The 23,303-nt window shown below is 36.4% G+C and overlaps 7 protein-coding genes, 1 long non-coding RNA gene and 1 other non-coding gene across 13 annotated transcripts; 4 read left to right on the top strand and 5 right to left on the bottom strand.

Annotated features, from left to right (window-relative positions):
- The first annotated feature begins 2,445 nt into the window (after positions 1-2,445).
- LOC135126009 (uncharacterized) lies at positions 2,446-2,998 on the top strand. Its single transcript, XR_010279989.1, has 2 exons — positions 2,446-2,699; positions 2,760-2,998. It is a non-coding gene; the product is annotated as an uncharacterized LOC135126009 (long non-coding RNA).
- Positions 2,999-3,100: 102 nt separating this feature from the next.
- Positions 3,101-5,137, top strand: LOC135126248 (kxDL motif-containing protein CG10681). Of its 2 annotated transcripts, XM_064052156.1 has the most exons (4): positions 3,101-3,335; positions 3,409-3,904; positions 3,957-4,314; positions 5,066-5,137. In XM_064052156.1, exons 2-3 carry the CDS (start codon positions 3,759-3,761, stop codon positions 4,306-4,308), a joined length of 498 nt encoding a protein of 165 aa, XP_063908226.1. In that variant the 5' UTR covers positions 3,101-3,335; positions 3,409-3,758; the 3' UTR covers positions 4,309-4,314; positions 5,066-5,137. The 2 variants fall into 2 exon arrangements, with proteins under 2 accessions (XP_063908226.1, XP_063908225.1); XM_064052155.1 differs by lacking the exon at positions 5,066-5,137 and having other exon boundaries at positions 3,957-4,353.
- LOC135126249 (ubiquitin-conjugating enzyme E2 T-like) lies at positions 4,299-5,017 on the bottom strand. 2 transcript variants are annotated; one of them, XM_064052158.1, is made up of 2 exons: positions 4,856-5,017; positions 4,299-4,802 (listed from the first exon to the last, which is right to left on the bottom strand). In XM_064052158.1, exon 2 carries the CDS (start codon positions 4,797-4,799, stop codon positions 4,344-4,346), a length of 456 nt encoding a protein of 151 aa, XP_063908228.1. In that variant the 5' UTR covers positions 4,800-4,802; positions 4,856-5,017; the 3' UTR covers positions 4,299-4,343. The 2 variants fall into 2 exon arrangements, with proteins under 2 accessions (XP_063908228.1, XP_063908227.1); XM_064052157.1 differs by having other exon boundaries at positions 4,861-5,017.
- On the top strand, positions 5,095-5,930 carry Vih (vihar). Its single transcript, XM_064052154.1, has 2 exons — positions 5,095-5,301; positions 5,357-5,930. The coding sequence occupies exons 1-2, from the start codon at positions 5,198-5,200 to the stop codon at positions 5,775-5,777; spliced, it is 525 nt and encodes a 174-aa protein (XP_063908224.1). The 5' UTR covers positions 5,095-5,197; the 3' UTR covers positions 5,778-5,930.
- Positions 5,921-7,299, bottom strand: LOC135126245 (syntaxin-16). The gene is made up of 3 exons (XM_064052152.1): positions 6,950-7,299; positions 6,602-6,905; positions 5,921-6,556 (listed from the first exon to the last, which is right to left on the bottom strand). The coding sequence occupies exons 1-3, from the start codon at positions 7,028-7,030 to the stop codon at positions 6,006-6,008; spliced, it is 936 nt and encodes a 311-aa protein (XP_063908222.1). The 5' UTR covers positions 7,031-7,299; the 3' UTR covers positions 5,921-6,005.
- Positions 7,300-7,384: 85 nt separating this feature from the next.
- Positions 7,385-13,316, top strand: LOC135126244 (XK-related protein 6-like). 3 transcript variants are annotated; one of them, XM_064052150.1, is made up of 4 exons: positions 7,385-7,441; positions 11,432-12,117; positions 12,173-12,328; positions 12,538-13,316. In XM_064052150.1, the coding sequence occupies exons 2-4, from the start codon at positions 11,508-11,510 to the stop codon at positions 12,984-12,986; spliced, it is 1,215 nt and encodes a 404-aa protein (XP_063908220.1). In that variant the 5' UTR covers positions 7,385-7,441; positions 11,432-11,507; the 3' UTR covers positions 12,987-13,316. The 3 variants fall into 3 exon arrangements, with proteins under 3 accessions (XP_063908220.1, XP_063908219.1, XP_063908218.1); XM_064052149.1 differs by lacking the exon at positions 7,385-7,441 and adding an exon at positions 11,240-11,380 and having other exon boundaries at positions 11,440-12,117; XM_064052148.1 differs by lacking the exon at positions 7,385-7,441 and adding an exon at positions 11,240-11,380.
- On the bottom strand, positions 13,272-14,035 carry LOC135126246 (DNA-directed RNA polymerase III subunit RPC7-like). The gene is made up of 2 exons (XM_064052153.1): positions 13,862-14,035; positions 13,272-13,813 (listed from the first exon to the last, which is right to left on the bottom strand). The coding sequence occupies exons 1-2, from the start codon at positions 14,033-14,035 to the stop codon at positions 13,343-13,345; spliced, it is 645 nt and encodes a 214-aa protein (XP_063908223.1). The 3' UTR covers positions 13,272-13,342.
- Position 14,036: 1 nt separating this feature from the next.
- LOC135126250 (diphthamide biosynthesis protein 3) lies at positions 14,037-14,413 on the bottom strand. Its single transcript, XM_064052160.1, has 2 exons — positions 14,239-14,413; positions 14,037-14,186 (listed from the first exon to the last, which is right to left on the bottom strand). Exons 1-2 carry the CDS (start codon positions 14,344-14,346, stop codon positions 14,037-14,039), a joined length of 258 nt encoding a protein of 85 aa, XP_063908230.1. The 5' UTR covers positions 14,347-14,413.
- Positions 14,414-14,564: 151 nt separating this feature from the next.
- On the bottom strand, positions 14,565-14,636 carry Trnad-guc (transfer RNA aspartic acid (anticodon GUC)). The gene has a single exon. It is a non-coding gene; the product is annotated as a tRNA-Asp (tRNA).
- Between the last annotated feature and the right edge of the window lie 8,667 nt (positions 14,637-23,303).

The following is a 23,303-nucleotide window of genomic DNA, read 5'->3' as shown; positions in this document are numbered from 1 at the left end:
TTTTACGTTTTCTCGATCTTTCATGACCCCTAGAAGACGAAGAAATAGGTCTCCCATTTCCGTCTGTCTGTCCGTCTGTCCGTCTGTCCGTCCGTCTGTCCGTCCGTCTGTCCGTCCGTCTGTCCGTCCGTCTGTCCGTCTGTCCGTCTGCCCCCAGATTTTTATTAGACAGATAATCTCCGAAAGTACTCGACCGATTGTTGTGAAATTTTGTACTTATATTAAGAATATCATGTAGATGGTAAAACGCTAACCAAAATTTGTCTAATCATCCCTACCACTAATGCGATGACGTCACTTCAAAATTGTACATAGTAAATGTGTTTTCAATTGTATAAAATAACATAGTCCTACACATGTAGTTTACAACTCTGAATCGACTTTTCACCCGAAACGTCCAGATTTTTGGAAAAAAAATCAAAATTATAAAACAACATTTTGAAATTTAATTTTTAATCTGCTAACCAGAATGCTTTGAAATGTTGCAGATGTTTTAAGGCTATAAAGAGCATCATAAATCTTTAGTCAAAAAATATTTGCTTATCCCCTCCAAAAACTTGATGACGTCAGCTCAAAAGTTTGTGGAATAAATCATATCTAAAATGTACAAAATATGATGAGTCTGTACTTGTGATCTATCACTCCATTCATATTTTTTGGATTTGCATATACAGAGTGACTCAAAAAAATTAATGAATGCGTAAATATATTTTATTGATTTAATCAGGAACTACAAAACGGAATGCTCTGACATCTTGCACATGTTTTAAGGTTATAAAGGGCATAATAAATGTTTAGTCAAAATATATTTTCTTATCCCCTCCAAAAACTTGATGACGTCAGCTCGAAAATTTGCCGAATAAATCATATCTAAAATGTACAAAATATGATCAGTCTGTACTTGTGATCTATCACTCCATTCATATTTTTTGGATTTGCATATACAGGGTGATTCAAGAAAATAAATGAAAGCGTAAATTTATTTTACTGATTTACTCAGGAACTACAAAACCGAATGCTTCGAAATCTTGAAGATATTTTAAAATTATCATAAGCATGGTAAATTTTTGATCAAAACGTATTTGGTCCTCCCCCCTAAAAAATTTATGACGTCACTACAAAATTTTGCTGTATAAATCCTATCTAAAATGTACAAAATATGGTGAGTCTCTTCTTGTGATTTATCATTCCATTCAAATTTTTTCGATTTGCATATACAGGGTGACTCAAAAAAATTAATGAATGCGTAAATTTATTTTATTGATTTAATCAGGAACTACAAAACCGAATGCTTTGAAGTCTTGCAGATGTTTTAAGGTTATAAAGAGCATAATAAATTTTTAGTCAAAATATATTTGGTTATCTTCTACAAAAAACTGATGACGTCAGCTCAAAAGTTTGCCGAATAAATCGTATCTGAAATGTACAAAATATGATGAGTCTGTACTTGTGATTTATCATTCCATTCATATTTTTGGATTTGCAAATGCAAGGTGACTCAAAAAAATTAATGAAGGCGTGAATTTATTTTATCGATTTAATCAGGAATTACAAAACCGAATGCTTTGAAATCTTGGGAATATTTTAAAGTTATTATAAGCATGGTAAACTTTTGTTCAAAATGTATTTGTTCATCCCTCCTAAAAAAATTGATGACGTCACCCTTAAATTTTGCTGAATAAATCCTATCTAAAATGCAAAAAATATGATGAGTTCGTACTTGTGATTTATCATTCCATTCATATTTTTTAGATTTTCTTAAGAGGTGGTTCAAAAAAATTAATGAAGTCAATTTATTTTATTGATTAAATTAAAGGCAACACTTATTATTAGTATTACACCCCAACCAACCCAATTTGGTAGACACAAAATTTGTTAAAGGAAAAACTCGGTTGAAACATAAGGGTAGCACGCTTATTTACATCGACTTTAACATTACAGACCTGCATTTGTTTTATGCGCTCACATGGTTCCGCGAATGTGAAATAGACATGTTTATAATCAACCAATTGTGAATTTCACCGTCAAGAATTAAAATAAAACCCAATGTTTTATATAATAAGCGGAAGTCGAAGCAATAAAACCGATGGTCGTTTTGTTTACAGTTTCTCTCTTTGATTCTCACGTATGCTGTTACGCTTGTCATCTTAAATTAAGAATGTTTATACATACACGATTTTCAGTTGCCTCTGATACGTATACGTGAGTAAATTGTTTCGTTATTTTATTGATTATTATAAATCAATATTCAAAACGACGCAATTCATTTTCCCGAAAATTTGAGAATATAATAATTTTATTCTTAGTATTACACTACATCTATCCCAACTGATATACGTGTCCTTGCAAAAATGTTGATGACGTCATCGCAATTTTTTTTTTAAATTCCCACTACAAAAATGTAATGAGAAAAAAACACAATAGGCATGCAGTCGTCAAGTTTCCGACAGCGAGGGAAGTACTGTCTAAACTCTTTAGACCAATTTTTTTAAACAAATTTTCTGACATCTGTGTACCAAAAAATCCCCTGACTTTAAGCCATGGTATTTAAATGACGTTCAGATTTGTAGTAGCTCAGATTAAAGTTTGCCACTGGTTCAATATGAAGGTCCTCGTAACATTTCTGTCAGTTATACTTCTTTTCAACATCATTTTGGGCGCCGTAAGTGCTATCCCAATCGACGAACACTATGAAACGTGTAAGTATATTTAACTTTTTTTTTGTAATAAATAAGAAAATTAATGTGTGACGATTTCAGATGCTTTGGTACGAAAACTGAGACCGAAAAGAGAAGAAAAAACTTGTCACATTCTTAACAAGTCGGGAAAGCCAATCACAGAGTCTGAGTGCGATTTAGTTTGTTGGTCACAAGAATTCCAAGTTGGGAGATGTAGGGGTAACGCTTGTTACTGCAGCAATAAGTAAATTGATAAAAAATAGATATATTTTTAAAATATGTAATGTCGAGGATGATAAATAAATAAATATGAACCAAAAGCTATTATTAAAACGAAGCCTGACCTTAGATCTGAGGTTATCTCAACGGATTTTTCAACAAACGCTAAAAATAATATATCATGTGTGTGCAGTTGCAAGAATTTGAATTTTATGATGTTGATTTTATTAACCTGCTGGGGAATTACTATTCCACATGCACTCTCTAGAAGTGGGGATCCACCTAGCTTTAAAATTGTTTATAAGACCAGGCAGACGTTGCACTTTGTTAAAAAACTTACAATGAAGACTACAATAATTTTGTTTGCGGTTGTTCTTTTGTCGCATATTACAGTGAATAGGGTTCTCTGTTACCCTGCTGAAGATGGCAGTGCTACAGGTAATTACAAAACACACAAAAAATAAATGCACATTACTAAAATCTGTCCTATCTCTAAAAAATATTTTCTTAGGTCGCATTTTACGATCACTACCAAAACCAACTCCTGAAAAAACTTGTCACTTGAACTGTTTAGACCAAGGCTTCACAAATGGAACTTGTCGGACTAATACATGTTACTGTGATAACAAAGTTGCATTCTCAGCGTGTACATTTCGAACAACAAATGTTTAAATAGATATCTAATAAATTTGACTAAGTTAATTTGAATTTATCGCCACACGCCCCTCCAACAATTTTAAGTTCGGTCCTGTCGTGCGCAACCATTCCGCATCGTGACGTCACCCACAAATTGTATACTTAACCATAACCTCACTTAAAAATGAAATTTTCCAAAAAAGAATAAAAACGCGATTTCTCACAATGGACGACAGCAAAGGTACCCCCGAGAGCGATTTCAGCATCGAGTGTTTCCAAAACTACACCGCCCCGGAGGTTTTCATACAAGGCTTAGCCGGAATAGTTGATCAACAAGATGTCGAAACAATGATAAGAGCCCAGAAACAAATGTAACTCACCCACACCATAACCCCCCAAAACCTAACACCTCTCTCATTTAAGGCTACAAAGATTCGAAAAAACAAACGAAATGCTCACAAACTGTAACGCATTAAGTGCCAACCGTCTCAAGACTATCGGGCCAGAGTTCAAGAAGCACACGCAGTTGTTGCTTGAAACGAAAAAAGACTTGGACTACATTTTCAAAAAAATTCGTGCCATAAAAACGAAGCTGTCGACGCAGTACCCTGACGCTTTTGCTGAAGCTGTGCGGAGTAGTTTGGCGGAAGAGTGTGAGGAAGATGATGATTTGAATGATAGTAGCGCTAGCAACAAGAAGGATAATAGGAGGAGTCTTCACTTGAAGAGTACTGATAGTGGGAGTATCGAAATGGAAAGGAGGGCTTCTCAGTAATTAAATGTAATTTATTAACTCAAAATACAACTCATTTAACAGGCATACTTTTCTGTATACATTTGGGCTTTCTTAACAAACTCAGAGTAGGTGTTGTTGTATTCATCTGCTATGTCTACCATTAACGGGTCATCGGCGTTGGGGCTCTCTAGGAGCATTCTCACTGCTATTAACACGCCTTCTAGACCTACAGTCGGCCTCCAGCAACCTTTTGGTGGTAGTTTAGTTAGATCCATGCAGACGCGCCCGTTGTCGTCAATGTTAGGGTGGTACACCTTAGTGAGAAATTTCACTATGGGTGGTGAGAAGGGATACTTCTCCGAAATCTGCAACTGCACTTTGAACACCCCATTCTTGTATGGGGTGTTGTCAGGGCCGATCATTTGCGCTTCGAGAAAGTTGAGCTTGTCGTCTCTGGGGGCAACGCTGATTCCCGTCGGGGGGGCGCTCGCCAGTTTTTCCAATTCTCGGGCGATTCGTTGCCGCTGCATGATCTAAACAACAACAACAACATTCAATAGTTTGAAAAATAACAATGCAGCCTAACCTCACTTTATGGAACTTAATTTAACCAAATAACGCGAAGCTTGCGCTGGGTGTATCGCGCTGGAATGGATTATCGGAATCAACGAATTTCGACGTTTGGTTTAAATCACTGGAACACTCTTGGAGCCAAATCTCGAAATCTCGTTTGGAAATTTTCGAAAAACTAGGGACTTTGTTCAACTTTGTTGTTTCGTTCGCTGTTTGAATCTAGTGACTCCGTCGCCGCCCGCCATTGGCCGATTTAAACCCGACTTGACGTTTGGCATCCATCTGCATTGTAACGAATTTTCAACAAATCAATTAAAAGTAGATTTAGGATAATTTCTAAGTGAATTTTGTGAAAATGGCCCAAAATTTCAACCCGTTCGTGGAACAGATGCCCGAAAATGTAAAACAAGCTGAAAGTTCGAAAAAAGTGTCCAACGACAACCACGCAGTGACCAAAAGGTAAGAAAAGCGAAAATTGCAGCTAGCGCAGCCCTGATCGTGTCTTTCGTCCTAGACTACACAAAGAACTGATGACTCTGATGATGTCCGAAGATAAGAGCATCTCTGCGTTTCCAGAGGGCGACAATCTATTCAAGTGGGTAGGCACCATCATGGGGCCCAAGGACACAGTGTACGACAATTTGAAGTTCAAACTGAGTTTGCAGTTCCCCAATTCCTACCCCTACACGGCCCCCGTAGTTAAATTCATAACGCCGTGCTTTCACCCCAACGTGGACACAAGTGGTAATATTTGCCTCGATATTTTGAAAGAGAAGTGGTCGGCTTTGTACGACGTTAGGACTATTCTGTTATCTATTCAAGCCTTATTGGGCGAACCTAATATTAGTAGTCCGCTAAACACCACCGCGGCCGACAAGTGGAAGAAAAAAGATGAGTACAAAAAGCTTCTTTTAGAATCTTACAAAGAAGTCTAGTCTTAATTTCTGATGTTGCTTATTTAGCAAAGATTTCAGTTATGAGGCGTCATTGTGTATAATAGACTGCATAATACTATTTTGTGTTACTGTATACTTTCATATTTTCATGGGTGTTATATATAATTTAAATAAAAAACATGTTAAACTTGACTTGTTTTTATTTACATAAATAAATATTTGGCTTAGTAGATAATGGATAAATTATATAAAAATTACGTGTTATGACTAGGATTTGACAATGATTAAGATGAAAAATAGTAGGATTGTGGTTATCGCCAGGACAAGAATGGCGCACATTTTGCGATTCTTGCGTTGATAAGCGTCAGCCTTTTGCAGTTGTTTGAAACCCTCATACACCTGAATTTGAGTTTGTTCTACGTTATAGTCAATTCTGTCTAGCACAGTGCCCTGATCTGCCACCATCTGACTAAGATCTTTAAAAATCTCGTTTAAATCGACAATTGACTTGACAATGGCGTTGACTTCTTGTTCGCGCTCTTGCGCGAACCGCGTGTTCTCCTCTTCCAATAGCAACAACTGCTGCTGGCTCATCTGCTTCGAGTTGATAAAATAATTGTCGATGTCGTCTACTTCCCGACTATACAAATCCTCATCTTCTAACTGATTATCGAAGTAGATTTTGGAGCGGTCTTCACGCGATTGAATTTGGCGTAAATAGCTGTTCTGGGTCGATCTAAACATGGTTGAAAGTTCCTGCAAAGCACTCGCGAGTGAATGGTAGACGTTTATGGTCAACCGTTGTTCTTTCATGGGACCTAAAACCCGCAGTTAGACACGACGGACTAAATCACCCGATTTACCTTCAGACGAGTGGCTCTTGATAATCTGCACCAGTCTGTGTGTTTCGTTAAACATCCGCGTGATTTCGTGCGTGCAATTTTCAATGGCCACTTCATCAGCCGAACTCTCGTCAAACGTAGGCCTGTGTAAATGTCTGGAATGTAGCGTTTTCAGTTCGTTAATCTTGACTTTCAGCTTTGGCAAAATCATTTGAGCTTTCTCCAAGTAGTCTATCCACATTGGGGGCATTCGGTTGTCGTTGCGGTCACCCAAGCCCTCTTCTACGTCGTTCAGCGAGACTAGGTGCATCCGCTCCGAGTTGTCCTGGAAGCTGGGTCAATGGGGGGCTGCGTTTGCGAAATACTAACCTGGTCTGGGTAGATGTGCCTACTGCGAACCGCGTTGTTCCGCATCAACAAAAAAACGTCGGTGAGACTCCGCGAAGCCATCGAAGCGACTTTACTTAAACTAGTGTAGTATTAATTAAAAGCGAAAACTTAGTTTGGGTCTTGCGAACATTTTTGTGTCACCGCCAGCTGTCACGTACTTGGGGTTATGTTTGTTGTTGTTAATTTTTAAAAGAACGTCGACCGGAGGTTTATTGGGTAAATATTTACGGTGTTTGAGCAATTAATTGCGATTGTATAATTAATAATTTGTAGACGAATTTTTTATAATTTGTGGTGGATCGCGTGGGGTTTTTAGCGGTCGTCGAAATCCCTAACATCACAACAAAAAATTGACATATCTCTTTTTTTTTAGCTTTATTTTATTAATTGTTGAGGTTGGAGGTGTCCAGACTCGGTTATGAGTCACTTACGTGAAACTAATCATGAATAATAAAATTCGGATAATAAATGGTATGCATAAAAGTGGAATATGTTTGCTTTGATTAAGGAAATTTAGGAATCTTGGGGGCACCCGTTGTTTTATTTTTGAAGAAGTTATGGGAATCTCAAGGGCACCTGGTGTTTTATTTTTGAAGAAGTTTTAGGAATCTCAGGGGCACTCGGTGTTTCATTTTTGAGGAAGTTTGAAAAATATTTGGGGCATCCGATGTTTTATTTTTGAAGAAAATTTAGGATTCCAGGGGCACCCGGTGTTTTATTTTTGAAGAAGTTTTAGGAAATTCAGGGGCGCTCGGTGTTTCATTCTCGAGGAAGTTTGAAAAGGCATCCGATGATTTATTTTTGAAGAAAATTTAGGAATCTCGGGGGCACCTGGTGTTTTATTTTTGAAGAAGTTTTAGGAATCTCAGGGGCATTCGGTGTTGCATTTTTGAGGAAGTTTGAAGAATATTGTGGGCATCCGATGTTTTATTTTTGAAGAAAATTTAGGATTTCAGGCGTACCCGGTGTTTTATATTTGAAGAAGTTTTAGGAAATTCAGGGGCACTCGGTGTTTCATTTTCGAGGAAGTTTGAAAAATCTCGGAGGCAACCGATGATTTATTTTTGAAGAAAATTTAGGAATCTTGAGGGCACCTTTAGTTTTGAAGAAGTTTTAGAAATCACAGGGGCACCTGGTGTTTTATGTTTGAAGAAGCTTTAGGGATCTCAAGGGCACATGGTGTTTTATTTTTGAAAAAGTTTTAAGAATCTCAGGGGTACTTGGTGTTTCATTTTTGAGGAAGTTTGAAAAATCTCAGGGACATCCCATGATTTATTTTTAAAGAAAATTTAGGAATTTTGGTGGCACCGGTTGTTTTATTTTTGAAGAAGTTATAGGAATCTCAAGGGCACCTGGTGTTTTATTTTTGAAGAAGTTTTAACAATCTCAGGGGCATTCTGTGTTTCATTTTTGAGGAAGTTTGACGAATATTGGGGGCATCCGATATTTCATTTTTGAAGAAAATTTTGTATTTCAGGGGCACCCGGTGTTTTATTTTTGAAGAAGTTTTAGGAAATTCAGGGGTACTCGGTGTTTCATTTTTGAGGAAGTTTGAAAAATCTCGGAGGCATCCTATTATTTATTTTTGAAGAAAATTTAGGAATCTCGAGGGCACCCGTTGTTTTAGATTTGAAGAAGTTTTAGGAATCTCAGGGGCACTCGGTGTTTCATTTTTGAGGAAGTTTGAAGAATCTCGGGGGCATCCGATGTTTTATTTTTGAAGAAAATTTAGGAATCTCAAGTGCACCTGGTGTTTTATTTTTAAAGAAGTTTTAGGAATCTCAGGGGTACCGGGTGCTTTATTTTTGAAGAAGTTTTAGGAATCTCAGGGGCACTCGGTGTTTCATTTTCGAGGAAGTTTGAAAAATATCGGAGGCATCCGATTATTTATTTTTGAAGAAAATTTAGGAATCTTGGGGGCACCCGTTGTTTTAGTTTTGAAGAAGTTTTAGGAATCTCAAGGGCACCTGATGTTTTATGTTTGAAGAAGGTTTAGGAATTTCAGGGGCACTCGGTGTTTCATTTTTGAGGAAGTTTGAAGAATTTCGGGGGCATCCGATGATTTATTTTTGAAGAAAATTTAGGAATCTCAGGTGCACCTGGTGTTTTATTTTTAAAGTAGTTTTAGGAATCTCAGGGGCACCTGGTGTTTTATTTTTGAAGAAGTTTTAAGAATCTCAGGGGCATTCTGTGTTTCATTTTTGAGGAAGTTTGACGAATATTGGGGGCATCCGATATTTCATTTTTGAAGAAAATTTTGTATTTCAGGGGCACCCGGTGTTTTATTTTTGAAGAAGTTTTAGGAAATTCAGGGGTACTCGGTGTTTCATTTTTGAGGAAGTTTGAAAAATCTCGGAGGCATCCTATTATTTATTTTTGAAGAAAATTTAGGAATCTCGAGGGCACCCGTTGTTTTAGATTTGAAGAAGTTTTAGGAATCTCAGGGGCACTCGGTGTTTCATTTTTGAGGAAGTTTGAAGAATCTCGGGGGCATCCGATGTTTTATTTTTGAAGAAAATTTAGGAATCTCAAGTGCACCTGGTGTTTTATTTTTAAAGAAGTTTTAGGAATCTCAGGGGTACCGGGTGCTTTATTTTTGAAGAAGTTTTAGGAATCTCAGGGGCACTCGGTGTTTCATTTTCGAGGAAGTTTGAAAAATATCGGAGGCATCCGATTATTTATTTTTGAAGAAAATTTAGGAATCTTGGGGGCACCCGTTGTTTTAGTTTTGAAGAAGTTTTAGGAATCTCAAGGGCACCTGATGTTTTATGTTTGAAGAAGGTTTAGGAATTTCAGGGGCACTCGGTGTTTCATTTTTGAGGAAGTTTGAAGAATTTCGGGGGCATCCGATGATTTATTTTTGAAGAAAATTTAGGAATCTTGGGGGCACTCGTTGTTTCATTTTTGAGGAAGTTTGAAGAATCTCAGGGGCATCTGACGTTTTAATTTTGAAGAAAATTTAGGAATTTCAGGCCTACCGGTGTTTTATTTTTGAAGAAGTTTTAGGAATCTCAGGGACACTCGGTGTTTTATTTTTAAAGAAGTTTTAGGAATCTCAGGGGTACCGGGTGCTTTATTTTTGAAGCAGTTTTAGGAATCTCAGGGGCACTCAGTGTTTCATTTTCGAGGAAGTTTGAAAAATCTCGGTGGCATCCGATTATTTATTTTTGAAGAAAATTTAGGAATCTTGGGGGCACCCGTTGTTTTAGTTTTGAAGAAGTTTTAGGAATCTCAAGGACACCTGGTGTTTTATGTTTGAAGAAGCTTTAGGAATTTTAGGGGCACTCGGTGTTTCGTTTTCGAGGAAGTTTGAAAAATCTCGTGGGGATCCGATGTTTTATTTTTGAAGAAAATTTAGGAATCTCGGGTGGACCTGGTGTTTTATCTTTAAAGAAGTTTTAGGAATCTCAGGGGCACCTGGTGTTTTATTTTTGAAGAAGTTTTAGAAATCTCAGGGGCACTCGTTGTTTCATTTTTGAGGAAGTTTGAAGAATCTCAGGGGCATCCGACGTTTTAATTTTGAAGAAAATTTAGGAATTTCAGGCCTACCGGTGTTTTATTTTTGAAGAAGTTTTAGGAATCTCAGGGACACTCGGTGTTTTATTTTTGAGAAAGTTTGAAGAATCTCGGAGGCATCCGGTGTTTTGCTTTTGAAGAAATTTCAAGAATTTCTAGGATACCCAGTGTTATGTTTTTGAAGAAGTTTTAGGAATCTCACACACACCTGGTGTTTTACTTTTGAAGAAATTTAAAGAATCTCTGGGATACCCGCTGTTATATTTTTGAAGAAGCTTAAAGAATGTTATCAATGTTATATTTTTGCAAACGTTTTATGTGGTGTTTTATTTTGAAAGACTTTTCAGTAATCTCAGGCGTATCAGGTGTTTTATTCTTAAAGGAATTTAGAAAATCTCATAGGTCCGGGATGTTTTATTTTTGAAAGGAATTTGAAGAACCTCTAGGATAACCGGCATTACAATTTAGAACAAGCTTGAAAAATCTCACATGTTTTATTTTTGAAGAACTTTGACCAATCGTAGAGGACACCGGTGGTTTTATTTTTGAGAGAAATTTGATAAATGTTTGAAATAACTGGTGCTTTATTTTGAAGGACTTTAAAAAATTCCACAGGTCCTCCGCATTTTATTTTTGAAAGAATTTAGCTCTAGGGGAACCGCAACTAATTGCGATTGTATAATTAATAATTTGTAGACGAATTTTTTATAATTTGTGGTGGATCGCGTGGGGTTTTTAGCGGTCGTCAAAATCCCTAACGTCACAACAAAAAAATTGACATATCTCTTTTTTTTAGCTTTATTTTATTAATTGTTGAGGTTGGAGGTGTCCAGACTCGGTCATGAGTCATTTACGTGAAACTAATCATGAATAATAAAATTCGGATAATAAATGGTATGCATAAAAGTGGAATATGTTTGCTTTGATAACCTATGTCAATGTTAGTTTTTCAGTGCCAAAAGTGCCTCAGGTTCCAGTGTGATGTTGAATCGTGGGAAGACGGGTCGTCCAACTGCGAATAATGACAGTGATATATCAAACGAAGATGTATGCGCCCACTACTGACGTCGTAGACCGACTGCCTTCAGTGGACCGTGTGACCAACTGGGACATAGCCGGTTTCATCATCTCTATAATAAGCCATCTCCTCGATGTCTTGTTTGACTGTAACATAGCCTACCGCTACTACGACCACCAGCAATTCGCCTACTTCTTCACAACTCTAGCTTTCATACTCATACCGGCTTTCATAAACACGGTTTTCAGTATAAGAATGTACATGCTCGACAGTGACAAAGACAACGCCGACCGCAGCGCCACTCTGACTGACAAATTTACCAAAAGAAGATTATGTTGTTTCGCCGTTCTGATATTTCAACTGGCGCCGGTTCTGCGATACTTTGACGCTTTGCAATACGCGCTCAAGTCAAAACGGGCCGAGAAAAATAAAGATCCTGAGAATCAGAGGAAATATTACGAGTTGATGGTGAAGGAGGATTCTGACGTCGCGCTGCTGCGGGTGCTCGAGTGTTTCCTCGAAGCAGCGCCGCAGCAAATACTCCAACTCGCGATCATTTTTAGTACAAATAGTAATGATAAAAATAGCCTGAATCAGAGCGACACGTTCACCTGTAAGTCAGAGTTACGTGGGTGGTTTTAATCTTATCTAATCTTGTGTGGTTTTAGTGTTTCATCAGTTGCTTTCAATCGGAAGTTCGTTCGTGAGCATGGCGTGGTCGATGGCCTCTTATCAGAGGTTGTTGCGGGTTTCGCTTAAAAATAAAAACAACATTTCCTGGCCGGGTACTCTAGTTCAATTCATGTGGCATTTTCTAGTCACGGGTTAGTACGTAGAAAGCGCTGAAGGACAGGAAAAATTATTAAGTTGATTTTGCAATCAATAAATAGATTTTAGGTTATGTTTATGATGCGCATGCGCAAGGTAGAACGTCATCAATTCTTTGCGGAGGATGGTTGGCGACATAATAATTTTTACTCTGACCTTTATATAGCGCTTGTAAACTGTCTTTGATTAATTGTTTGTTTTTCAGTTTCTAGAATTTTATGCATCAGTGTGATAGCGTCGAAGCATCTAGTGCCAACGATTTTGGTAATTTTGCTCCATTGGTTCGTGATGACGTTGTGGTTGTCGTGTACGAACCAGAAGAATAATTTTTGTAAACATAACAAAGTTTACGATATGTTTTTTTACTCGATTTTCGGGACGGTGTATATTTTCACGCCCGTTACTCTAGTTGAAGGACCAACTTTTTTAAAATATTTATTCTTCTATGTAGTCCTTTTTGTAGAAAACACTATCGCGAACGTGGTGTGGTACTGTAGTGCAGACCCCACTCTGCAAGAGCAGATCTACTATAAGCCGATCGTTTACTTAAATATTATCCCGTTTTTCGCCGGATTAATATTTATGTTGTTATATTACAAAGTCTTCCATCCGAGTACAGGGTATCATAGGACTCAAGCGGTACTGCCTAGTTAATATTAGCCCAATTTTAGTGTACAAATCAGAGAGGAGAACGAAGTTTTGTGATTGATCTCTAGTAAGCCTACTCAATAGATCCCCTCTGGTTGCTTAGCTATATTTGATTAACAATGTGATTTTTAATTTATTATTTAGCATAGACTGTGTGCATTTCGCAGATAGCGAATTCTATAGTCCTGAATAACATGTATATTTAAATTTTTGGTTCGTTGCAATATGTACATATTGTCGCAAGAATAGTGCCTCCATGACTCGGAACTGCTCTTTTACAAAACTGGTGCCTTAATTTATAAATAATTTATTTAAAATAAACCTCAATCGTCGTGAGCTTTCAATATTTACACACCCCCACACTAAAAAATAGGTCCGTCATCTAAGTTATCATCCTCGTCTTCGTACCCCTCCCCGTTGTCAAAGTAGTTATTAGCGTAGTCCGTCCCGTCGTCCATCTCTTCATCTTGATCCTCCTCAATAATCTCCTCTTCTTCATCCTGCACCTCCTCGTCCTCCTCCTCTTTGACGACTTTATCGCCAGTCTTCTCCTCAATCTTCTCCAGCTGGTTCAACCTCTGCTGCACATCCACGCTTTTACTCACTTTGGCTTTATTAACCCGGTGGGCCAAAACTTTGGGGCGAAGCTCCGACGGAAACAACTTCCAGTCGTACTTCTCCTTCACACTTGGCAGCTGCGCCACCAGTTTGTCAATTTCTTGCTCCGGCTGCTTGTTCTTGTCGTACGGCATTTTCAAATACGACGGTGACAACTGCATATGGTCGATCAAATCTTGTTTGAGAATTAAGAGGTAGTCAGTTTCCACTGAAGGCTGCAAGTTTCAAGTCAAACCACGTAGTGTGAAAAACTTACTACTTACTGTTAAAGGCACAGGTTTGTGATCTAGTAAGGGGTACAAAGGCGGCGGCTGCGTCACCGGTCCGGGTAGAACCTCGTTGCTTAAAACCCCCATGGCGTTCAACTGCTCCCGGTTGAAGGATTTCGAGATGCCGCCGCGCCCGCCTCTGCCCCCACGTCCGCCTCTCCCGCTCATTTTATTTAGTTACTTCGAGCTTCTTCAAGTCTTCTGAGAGTTTCGTTACTTCATTTTGCTCCTCCTGGAATGCCTCCTGGTCGTAGATGACTTTAACTATGAGGGAGCAACTAGGGCACGTGGCTACTTCTTCTCCGGTTAGCAGTTCTTCCTGAAATTTTAAGTTAGAAAGACATGGGAATTTGAGGTTATGTGGGTCGTACTTTCGAAATTTGGAATCTATCGCCGCAAGGACATGGGTAGTAGTAGATTTCGTCGTCTTCGTCGTACTCGAAGTCCTCGATTTCGATTTCGTCGTGAAAGACACTCATTACTCGGAAATGTTGGGTTGCGAATTTTACATTGCACGAGAAGTTGGGTTATGTGTTGCTGAGTAGCTGTCACGTGGTTGTCATTTTTATTTTAATTTTTTTCAAGAGTATTTGTGTGTATAGATTGCGGAAAAACTTGGTATATTATGTGAGTTGAGTTGTTTGAAAGAAAAAATTGAATTGGTTTTTAAATTGTGCTATTTTAACAAAAAAAAATCCTCCCCGGCGGGGAATCGAACCCCGGTCTCCCGCGTGACAGGCGGGGATACTGACCACTATACTACCGAGGATTATTGGTGAAAGTCTTCTCAGTAAAAGTGTTATACAGTAGAATTATATACTACGATAAAATATTTGTTCCGGTGATCATTTATTAATGAGGAGATTTATGCATGATTTATGTACGAAAATAGTTTATTAATAATGATATTTCTAAACATCAAAAATTTCCTGAATTAAGATTTATCAAAACGGAATCCGTAATATCATGCGTATTACCAGTACTTTGTAAGTACATATACTTCTGCAAAACTTCCCAAAAAGGCTTAATAGCAAGCTTGTGGCCAAAGTATTTTATGCTTTGCTACATATCCAAATGTAATAAACCACGTACTTATGTTTATTAATACAAATTTTCACTTGTATGTTTGGTTGCATAACTCAAATTTTGAATTTTTAGTAATTTAATAAAAAAGAAAAAATTGGTCTCCACAATTTACAATATGAAATATAACGATTTTTTACAATTTCAATATTCACAACGAATAACATTATTACAATTTTAATGGCGGTGGGAAGGCAAAACTTAAACTTTGCCTTTGTTCTGGATATACGTAACAATATTTTCACGACAACACACATATTTAAAACGTTTAAAATGGTAAATTTTTGTTGAGAAACAACGATTTTGCAATTAAGCTCCACCCCTCGGTCTGACAACGAATGAAAAATTCATCACAATTGAGATTAGGGCGGGTGGGTGGGGCTTATTTTTTGGATTTTTTTCCTTAACATATAGTTTCTTTTCAACAACATGTTACTTAAAAACATGTTTCAGTTCAGTTTCTTGTAGAGAAATAAGCATTTTGCAATAAACTCCGCCCTTTGGTTTTGTATTTTGCCTTTGTTTTTCTTAATATATTTCCGTATTTTTCTTTTCACGACAAGAAATTGAAAGCATGTTTAAAGGGGTAAATTAGTAAAGAAGTGTATGGGATAAAATTTACCATTTTAAACATGTTTTCAGTTTCTTGTTATGGGGAAAAAACGATATATATTAAGAAGAAAAAAAAAATGCAAAATATAAGCCCCGCCCACCCGCCCTATATCAACTGTGATAAATTTTTTCTTAATCGTCGAATTGCAAAATCCGTATTTTTCTACAAGAATTGCTGTGAAACAAGTTCTTCAAAAAAAAGACAAGCCCCACCCCGATCTCAGTTCTTAATCGTGATGAATTTTCCATTCGTTGTCAGACTAAGGGGCGGAGCGTAATTACAAAATCCATATTTCCGTTTTAAACACGCTTTAAGTTTCCTGTTGCGAAAAGAAGACTACGAACATTAAGAAAAAAAGGCAAAGTATTTTGGCTTAAATGTAGACTTCTTTTCGCGAATTTTTAATTTATTATTAATAAATATTAGTGAAAATGTGTTGTGTTGGTGTCGTGAACACGAAAAAATAGACATTTTTCCGAAAAGAACCGAAGGAAAGTACGACTTCAGTTTTAATTTAACGTGTTCCGTGATTCGTTTACTCGACAAAGTTTAAATTTTGGGGAAATATTCGAAAGGATTGAAATTGGTCGATCAAAGCTATACGTTTTCACGATGTAATTAAATAATATTTAAACATAAATTATATTATTTATAAAGTTTAAATACAATAAGTATTAATACATGATAATTAAATCGAACACCGTTTTGTTAAACACACTAAATTACTAAAAACAAATCAATTTGTTTAAATATTATTAAATTAACCCCGAAAATGTGCAATTTCTCGGCCAAAATATGAAAAATAATTTTTGCAATCTCATCGTGACGTACGATGACGTCACTGTCACGTGAGCTACCTGTCCAAAGGTCACGTTTTCAGTCCTTTGTGTTCAGTTTTCATTTCTGTTTGATGGTGACAAGATCGTCGCATCCTTTTGGCGTAAAAACAGAGCAATTTCGCGAATTTATAATTTATTATTAATAAATATTAGGGAAAATGTGTTGTGTTATTGTTGTGAACACGAAAGAAAATGGATATTTTTCCGAAAAGGACAGAAAACGGGGTAAGTACGACTTCAGTTTTAATTTATCAGGTTCCGCGATTCGTTTACTCGACAAAGTTTAAATTTTAGGGAAATTTTCGGAACGATTGAAGTTGCTATAAATTTTCACGATATAATTAAATAATATTTGAGCATAAGAGCATTCTGAAGATTCTGTAGATTCTAAATAATCTAAAGATTCTAAAGAACCTAAAGAACCGAAATATATTAAAATCCTATGAAATACAAGAATTTCGAGAAATTCGAAAGTTCAGACGGTTCCAAAGATTGTAACGATTCCAGGAATACCAAGGGTTCCAAGAACTGCAAGGATTGCAAGTGTTGCAAGGGTTTCCAAAAATTCCACATGTTCAAAATGTTCCAAATGTTCCAAAAGTTCCAAATTTTCCAGATTTTCCAAAGGTTACAAGATTTTAATGGATTCTATGGAATCCAATCATTCCAAGGGTTGAAAAGTTTCCAAAGCTTCAAAAGATTTCAATGATTCTAAAGTTTCTATAGATTCTAAGGGTTACAAGTGTTTCAAGGCTGTTAAGGATTCCAAGGTTTCCAACGTTCAAGTGTGTTCTAAGGGTTTCGAAGGTTTTTATATATTTCAAGGAGCCCAAAGGTTTCAAACACTTCAAGGATTTCAATGGTCTCAAGTATTCCAAGGATTACTAGGATTCCAAGTAATGTTCAGAGGTTTCCAGGAGTTCCGAGTGTTTTGAGAATTGCATAGGTTCTGAATATATTAAAGATTCTGAAGATTCTGAAAATTTCGAAGATTCTGAAAATTCTGAAAATTCTGAAGATACTGAAAATTCTGAGTATTCTGAAGATTCTAAAAATTTTGTAGATGGCGAGGATTTCGAGAACTTCGAGAATTCCGAGAGCACCGAGGGTTCCAAGGTTTCCAAAAATTCCAAGAATTCCAAGAATTTCAAATGTTCCAAGAATTAGAAGCTGTCAAAGTATTCCAAGGATTATAAGGATACCAAGTAACATTTCCTAAAATCCCAAAGATTCTATATGTTCTAAAGGTTCTAGAGATTCTAAAGAACCTAAATATATTAAGACCCTATGGAATCCGAAAATTTCAAGGAATCCGAAAATTCTGTCGATTCTAAAAATTGCAGGGATTCCAAGGATATCAAGAATTTCAATGATTGTAAGTATTGTAAGGGTTTGCAAAAATTCCACAGATTCAAAATGTTTCAAAGTTCCACAGTTTCCAGAGTTTCCGAAGGTTACAAGGTTTCAATGGCTTCTAAGGATTCCAGTCATTCCAAGGGTTCAAAGGTTTTAAAAGCTTCTAAAGATTTCAATGAGTCTAAATTTCCTACAAATTCTAAGGATTCCAAGGATTTTAAGGTTGTTAAGGTTTCCAAAGGTTTCAACGATGACAAATATCCTAAGGGTTTCGAAGGTTCCAAATGTCCGAAAGCTTCCAAACGTGCCAACGTTTTTATATATTTCAAGGATTCCAAGGGTCCAAAAATTCGAGGGATTTTAAGGGTTTCAAATATTCCACGGATTACAAGTAATGTTCTGAGCGTTCCGGGAGTTCCGGGTGTGGCGAGGATTGCTTAGGTTATGAAGATTTATTTATAATTTTTAAATACGATAAGTGTTAATATATGATAATTAAATCGAACACCGTTTTGTTAAAAACACAAAATTACTAAAAACAAATCAATTTGTTTAAATATTATTAAATTAACCCCGAAAATGTGCAATTTCTCGGCCAAAATATGAAAAATTATTTTTGGAATCTCATTGTGACGTACGATGACGTCACTGTCACGTGAGCTACCTGTCCAAAGGTCACGTTTTCGGTCCTTTGTGTTCAGTTTTAATTTCTGTTTGATGGCAGCAACATCGGAGTCCGGGGCGGCTTAAAAGTAGGGCTGTTTTCGCGAATTTATAATTTATTATTAACAAATATTAGTGAAAATGTGTTGTGTTGGGACCGAAAACGGGGCAAGTACGACTTCAGTTTTAATTTATTAGGTACTGTGATTCGTTTACTCGATAATGTTTGAATTTTGGGTAAATTTTCGAAACGATTGGAGTTGGTCGGTCAACGCTATAAATTATTTACAATGTTTAAATATGATTAAATATAATTCACAAAATACATCTATAGGTCGCTTAAGTCATAAAAGTTTTACAAGGTATATGTCAAATGAGGTTACAGTATTTAAAATTTTATTCAACAATCGAACGAAAATAGTAACAACACCTATTAGTATACAAAAATTAGGCATTAAATTTAATAAAAACGCGTCGGTGTTGGAAAAAAATCTTAGGAGCGACGATTTTCTGCAACTTTGTTGCGAAACGATATTTCTGAATGTTGCATTTTTGGCGTTCCGGCGTCGGCTCGCCTTGGCTTTTATTACCGAGGCATCGGTCGGAGGATGGGGGCACATCTGATTTTGACAAGTCAGCCGCTCGTTAATCATGTTTAATTTCAGCCGTTGATTTTATGTTTAGAACAGGCCAAAAGTCAAACGTTCTGTTAAAATATAACCAACTAGTTTCCAGAATGCATCATCATTAGGCTTTATTAATTGAAATTCGATACTGGTTTTTACGTGGTTTATTTTCAATTCGGATTTATGAAATGACGCATTGTGTGAATTTTTAACTTTGTGCTACATAGAAATGCGAATAAGTTCTGTTATTTGAATAGTTTACAAAATATCACGACAGTGTTGAGTAAATAGTTGTTTATTTATCGGTTTCCGGTTGTGAAAAACCCTTGAAAAATTTTGAAGATGTTTGAAATTTCTCGCCGCAGCCGTACATTTAGCAAGCCGTTCCGGGCGAAGTGATAAACGCCCCAGAAACAGTTTTGTTTAAAATCGATTGCCTAAACAAGATTAATTACGACAGTCTTCGAAGGGGCAGGAGTGCTAAACGTAACCCCATCTGTCAATCACCATCTTCGGCGCCGAACAAAGTAACAATTCTCCGCACCGCAAAGTAATGGTCAGGACTACCATATAGCCCCTACAATTCACTCGACTAACTAATTATGTTTTAATTTGACGCCGATCATTTGTATCCCGACTGTATAACTGGTTGCGGCGCGGCCGGCGGGAGCGAATTCCCGCCGAATTCCCGCTTTATTAAGCGCGCAAAAACGCCGTGTCCAGATTCGTTTTTAATTTGTCGTCTTGAATGAGGGATGGAACTGATTTAATTTGTATAAAAGAAAAAAGGTCATGTAATCGGATTGCGTCCGACCAACTTAACCGGGTTTGCGTGCTAATTGAAGAATAATTGTGTTTCGGCTTTCGTTCGCCGTTATCGTCAAGGATTCTATTATCAAAAATTTCGCTTTTAGAACACATTTAGAGCGTTGACTCGGATGCTGGCTCGCGGTTATTAAAATCGATTTGATTAATGCTGGCGCTAATGTATTCCGTGGACTAAATCCCTTGTTGCTAAGCCGATTGAACTAGCCGCTGACGCTCGTAATTCGTTTATAGTATTTTACGCCACTTTCACTCATTATCGGTTTCAGTGGAAAAGCACTGACCTACGCTCACATGCGATGAGCACACTTCTTCGAGAAAGTGCTAAACGCGAAGAGAAAAAGAACAATTGCAGTTTTAAATCGAACAAAATGAACCACAACGAATGCGAGCTTCGGATTATTCAATACATGGCAATGCGAATGCGTTTAAAAATAAATCAGCTCATAATTATGCCGCTGAATATGTACTATGTAGGCGCGTATTTATTTGGGCATAAATAAATTGTTTGCGGAGAGCGACACAAAAATGGAAACAACGTACAATATTTGCGATATTAATATGTTCAATAGTTTGCAAATATGTTGCGTTTTCGAACGAATTTGTCAAAGAGCGGTTCGTTGCTAAGCAGCAGTAGCAGAGTTTCTCTGGGTCAATATCTTTGCAAAAAAAAATCTTATTCAGCTGATTTCTTTCTGAATGCTGGAGGTTCTCAACGTTTTGTTTAAGAATCTATTGAAAGAGTCCCAGGGCTACCGGAGTTTTGTGTTTTTTTTAACAGAATTTCAAAGAATCTCGGGATCTCTAGTGTTTTATTTTTTATACAATTTTAAAGACTCTCAGGGGAACCGGTGCTTTATTTTTAAAGAAGTTAAGGAATCTCAGTGGTCCCCGACTTTTTAACCTTGAAAGAATTTAAAGAATGCCATGTTTTGTTTTAGAACAAGTTTGAAATAATGTCGAGACCCCTCGTATATTTTTAAGGATTTGAAAGTATCTCCGGGGTCCATGGAGTTTTATTTTTGAAAAGATTTAAAGAATCTCAGAATTCCCCACCTTTATTTTCTTAAGGAATTTAAAGAGTGTTGGGGACTATTTTTGATTTTTTGTTTTGAAAGACTCTGAAAAAATTGACCTCCAAAATTTTAGAGAATCCTGCCTCCCAGGTTTAGGTTTACGTGTTTGATAGAATTTAAAAATTTTGGGGCGTTTTGGTGTTTTATTTTTTTTTTAATAGAATTTTAAAGAATCTCAGGGGCTTCTGTGTTTGGTTTTGAAACAATTTAAAGAACTTCGGGGGTGGATGATGTTTTATTACTTCCCGAGCGTAAGCAAAGGAAGTATTGTAATCGAGTCCGTCGGCCGACTCTCTACTTTTACGTTTTCTCGATCTTTCATGACCCCTAGAAGACGAAGAAATAGGTCTCCCATTTCCGTCTGTCTGTCCGTCCGTCCGTCCGTCTGTCCGTCCGTCTGTCCGTCTGTCCGTCTGTTGTCCCGGATTTTTATTAGACAGATAATCTCCGAAAGTACTCGACCGATTGTTGTGAAATTTTGTACATATATTAAGAATATCATGTAGATGGTAAAACGCTAACCAAAATTTGTCTAATCATCCCCACCACTAATGCGATGACGTCACTTCAAAATTGTACATAGTAAATGGGTTTTCAATTGTATAAAATAACATAGTCCTACACATGTAGTTTACAACTCTAAATCGACTTTTCACCCGAAACGTCCAGATTTTTGGAAAAAAAATCAAAATTATAAAACAACATTTTGAAATTTAATTTTTAATCTGCTAACCAGAATGCTTTGAAATGTTGCAGATGTTTTAAGGCTATAAAGAGCATCATAAATCTTTAGTCAAAAAATATTTGCTTATCCCCTCCAAAAACTTGATGACGTCAGCTCAAAAGTTTGTGGAATAAATCATATCTAAAATGTACAAAATATGATGAGTCTGTACTTGTGATCTATCACTCCATTCATATTTTTTGGATTTGCATATACAGAGTGACTCAAAAAATTAATGAATGCGTAAATATATTTTATTGATTTAATCAGGAACTACAAAACGGAATGCTCTGACATCTTGCAGATGTCTTAAGGTTATAAAGAGCATAATAAATGTTTAGTCAAAATATATTTGCTTATCCCCTCCAAAAACTTGATGACGTCAGCTCGAAAATTTGCCGAATAAATCATATCTAAAATGTACAAAATATGATCAGTCTGTACTTGTGATCTATCACTCCATTCATATTTTTTGGATTTGCATATACAGGGTGATTCAAGAAAATAAATGAAAGCGTAAATTTATTTTACTGATTTACTACTCAGGAACTACAAAACCGAATGCTTCGAAATCTTGAAGATATTTTAAAATTATCATAAGCATGGTAAATTTTTGATCAAAACGTATTTGGTCGTCTCCCCTAAAAAATTTATGATGTCACCACAAAATTTTGCTGAATAAATCCTATCTAAAATGTACAAAATATGGTGAGTCTCTTCTTGTGATTTATCATTCCATTCAAATTTTTTCGATTTGCATATACAGGGTGACTCAAAAAAATTAATGAATGCGTAAATTTATTTTATTGATTTAATCAGGAACTACAAAACCGAATGCTTTGAAATCTTGCAGATGTTTTAAGGTTATAAAGAGCATAATAAATTTTTAGTCAAAATATATTTGGTTATCTTCTACAAAAAACTGATGACGTCAGCTCAAAAGTTTGCCGAATAAATCGTATCTAAAATGTACAAAATATGATGAGTCTGTACTTGTGATTTATCATTCCATTCATATTTTTGGATTTGCATATGCAGGGTGACTCAAAAAAATTAATGAAGGCGTGAATTTATTTTATCGATTTAATCAGGAATTACAAAACCGAATGCTTTGAAATCTTGGGAATATTCTAAAGTTATTATAAGCATGGTAAACTTTTGTTCAAAATGTATTTGTTCATCCCTCCTAAAAAAATTGATGACGTCACCCTTAAATTTTGCTGAATAAATCCTATCTAAAATGCAAAAAATATGATGAGTTTGTACTTGTGATTTATCATTCCATTCATATTTTTTAGATTTTCTTAAGAGGTGGTTCAAAAAAATTAATGAAGTCAATTTATTTAATTGATTAAATTAAAGGCAACACTTATTATTAGTATTACACCCCAACCAACCCAATTTGGTAGACACAAAATTTGTTAAAGGAAAAACTCGGTTGAAACATAAGGGTAGCACGCTTATTTACATCGACTTTAACATTACAGACCTGCATTTGTTTTATGCGCTCACTTGGTTCCGCGAATGTGAAATAGACATGTTTATAATCAACCAATTGTGAATTTCACCGTCAAGAATTAAAATAAAACCCAATGTTTTATATAATAAGCGGAAGTCGAAGCAATAAAACC

Source organism: Zophobas morio, unplaced genomic scaffold (genome assembly GCF_036711695.1).
Source record: "Zophobas morio isolate AGI-343-1 ecotype UQ-CSIRO unplaced genomic scaffold, CSIRO_AGI_Zmor_V1 ptg000010l, whole genome shotgun sequence".
NCBI lineage: Eukaryota > Metazoa > Arthropoda > Insecta > Coleoptera > Tenebrionidae > Zophobas > Zophobas morio.
The sequence above is the reverse complement of the archived record's forward strand: the minus strand, read 5'-3'. Positions and strand labels throughout refer to the sequence as shown.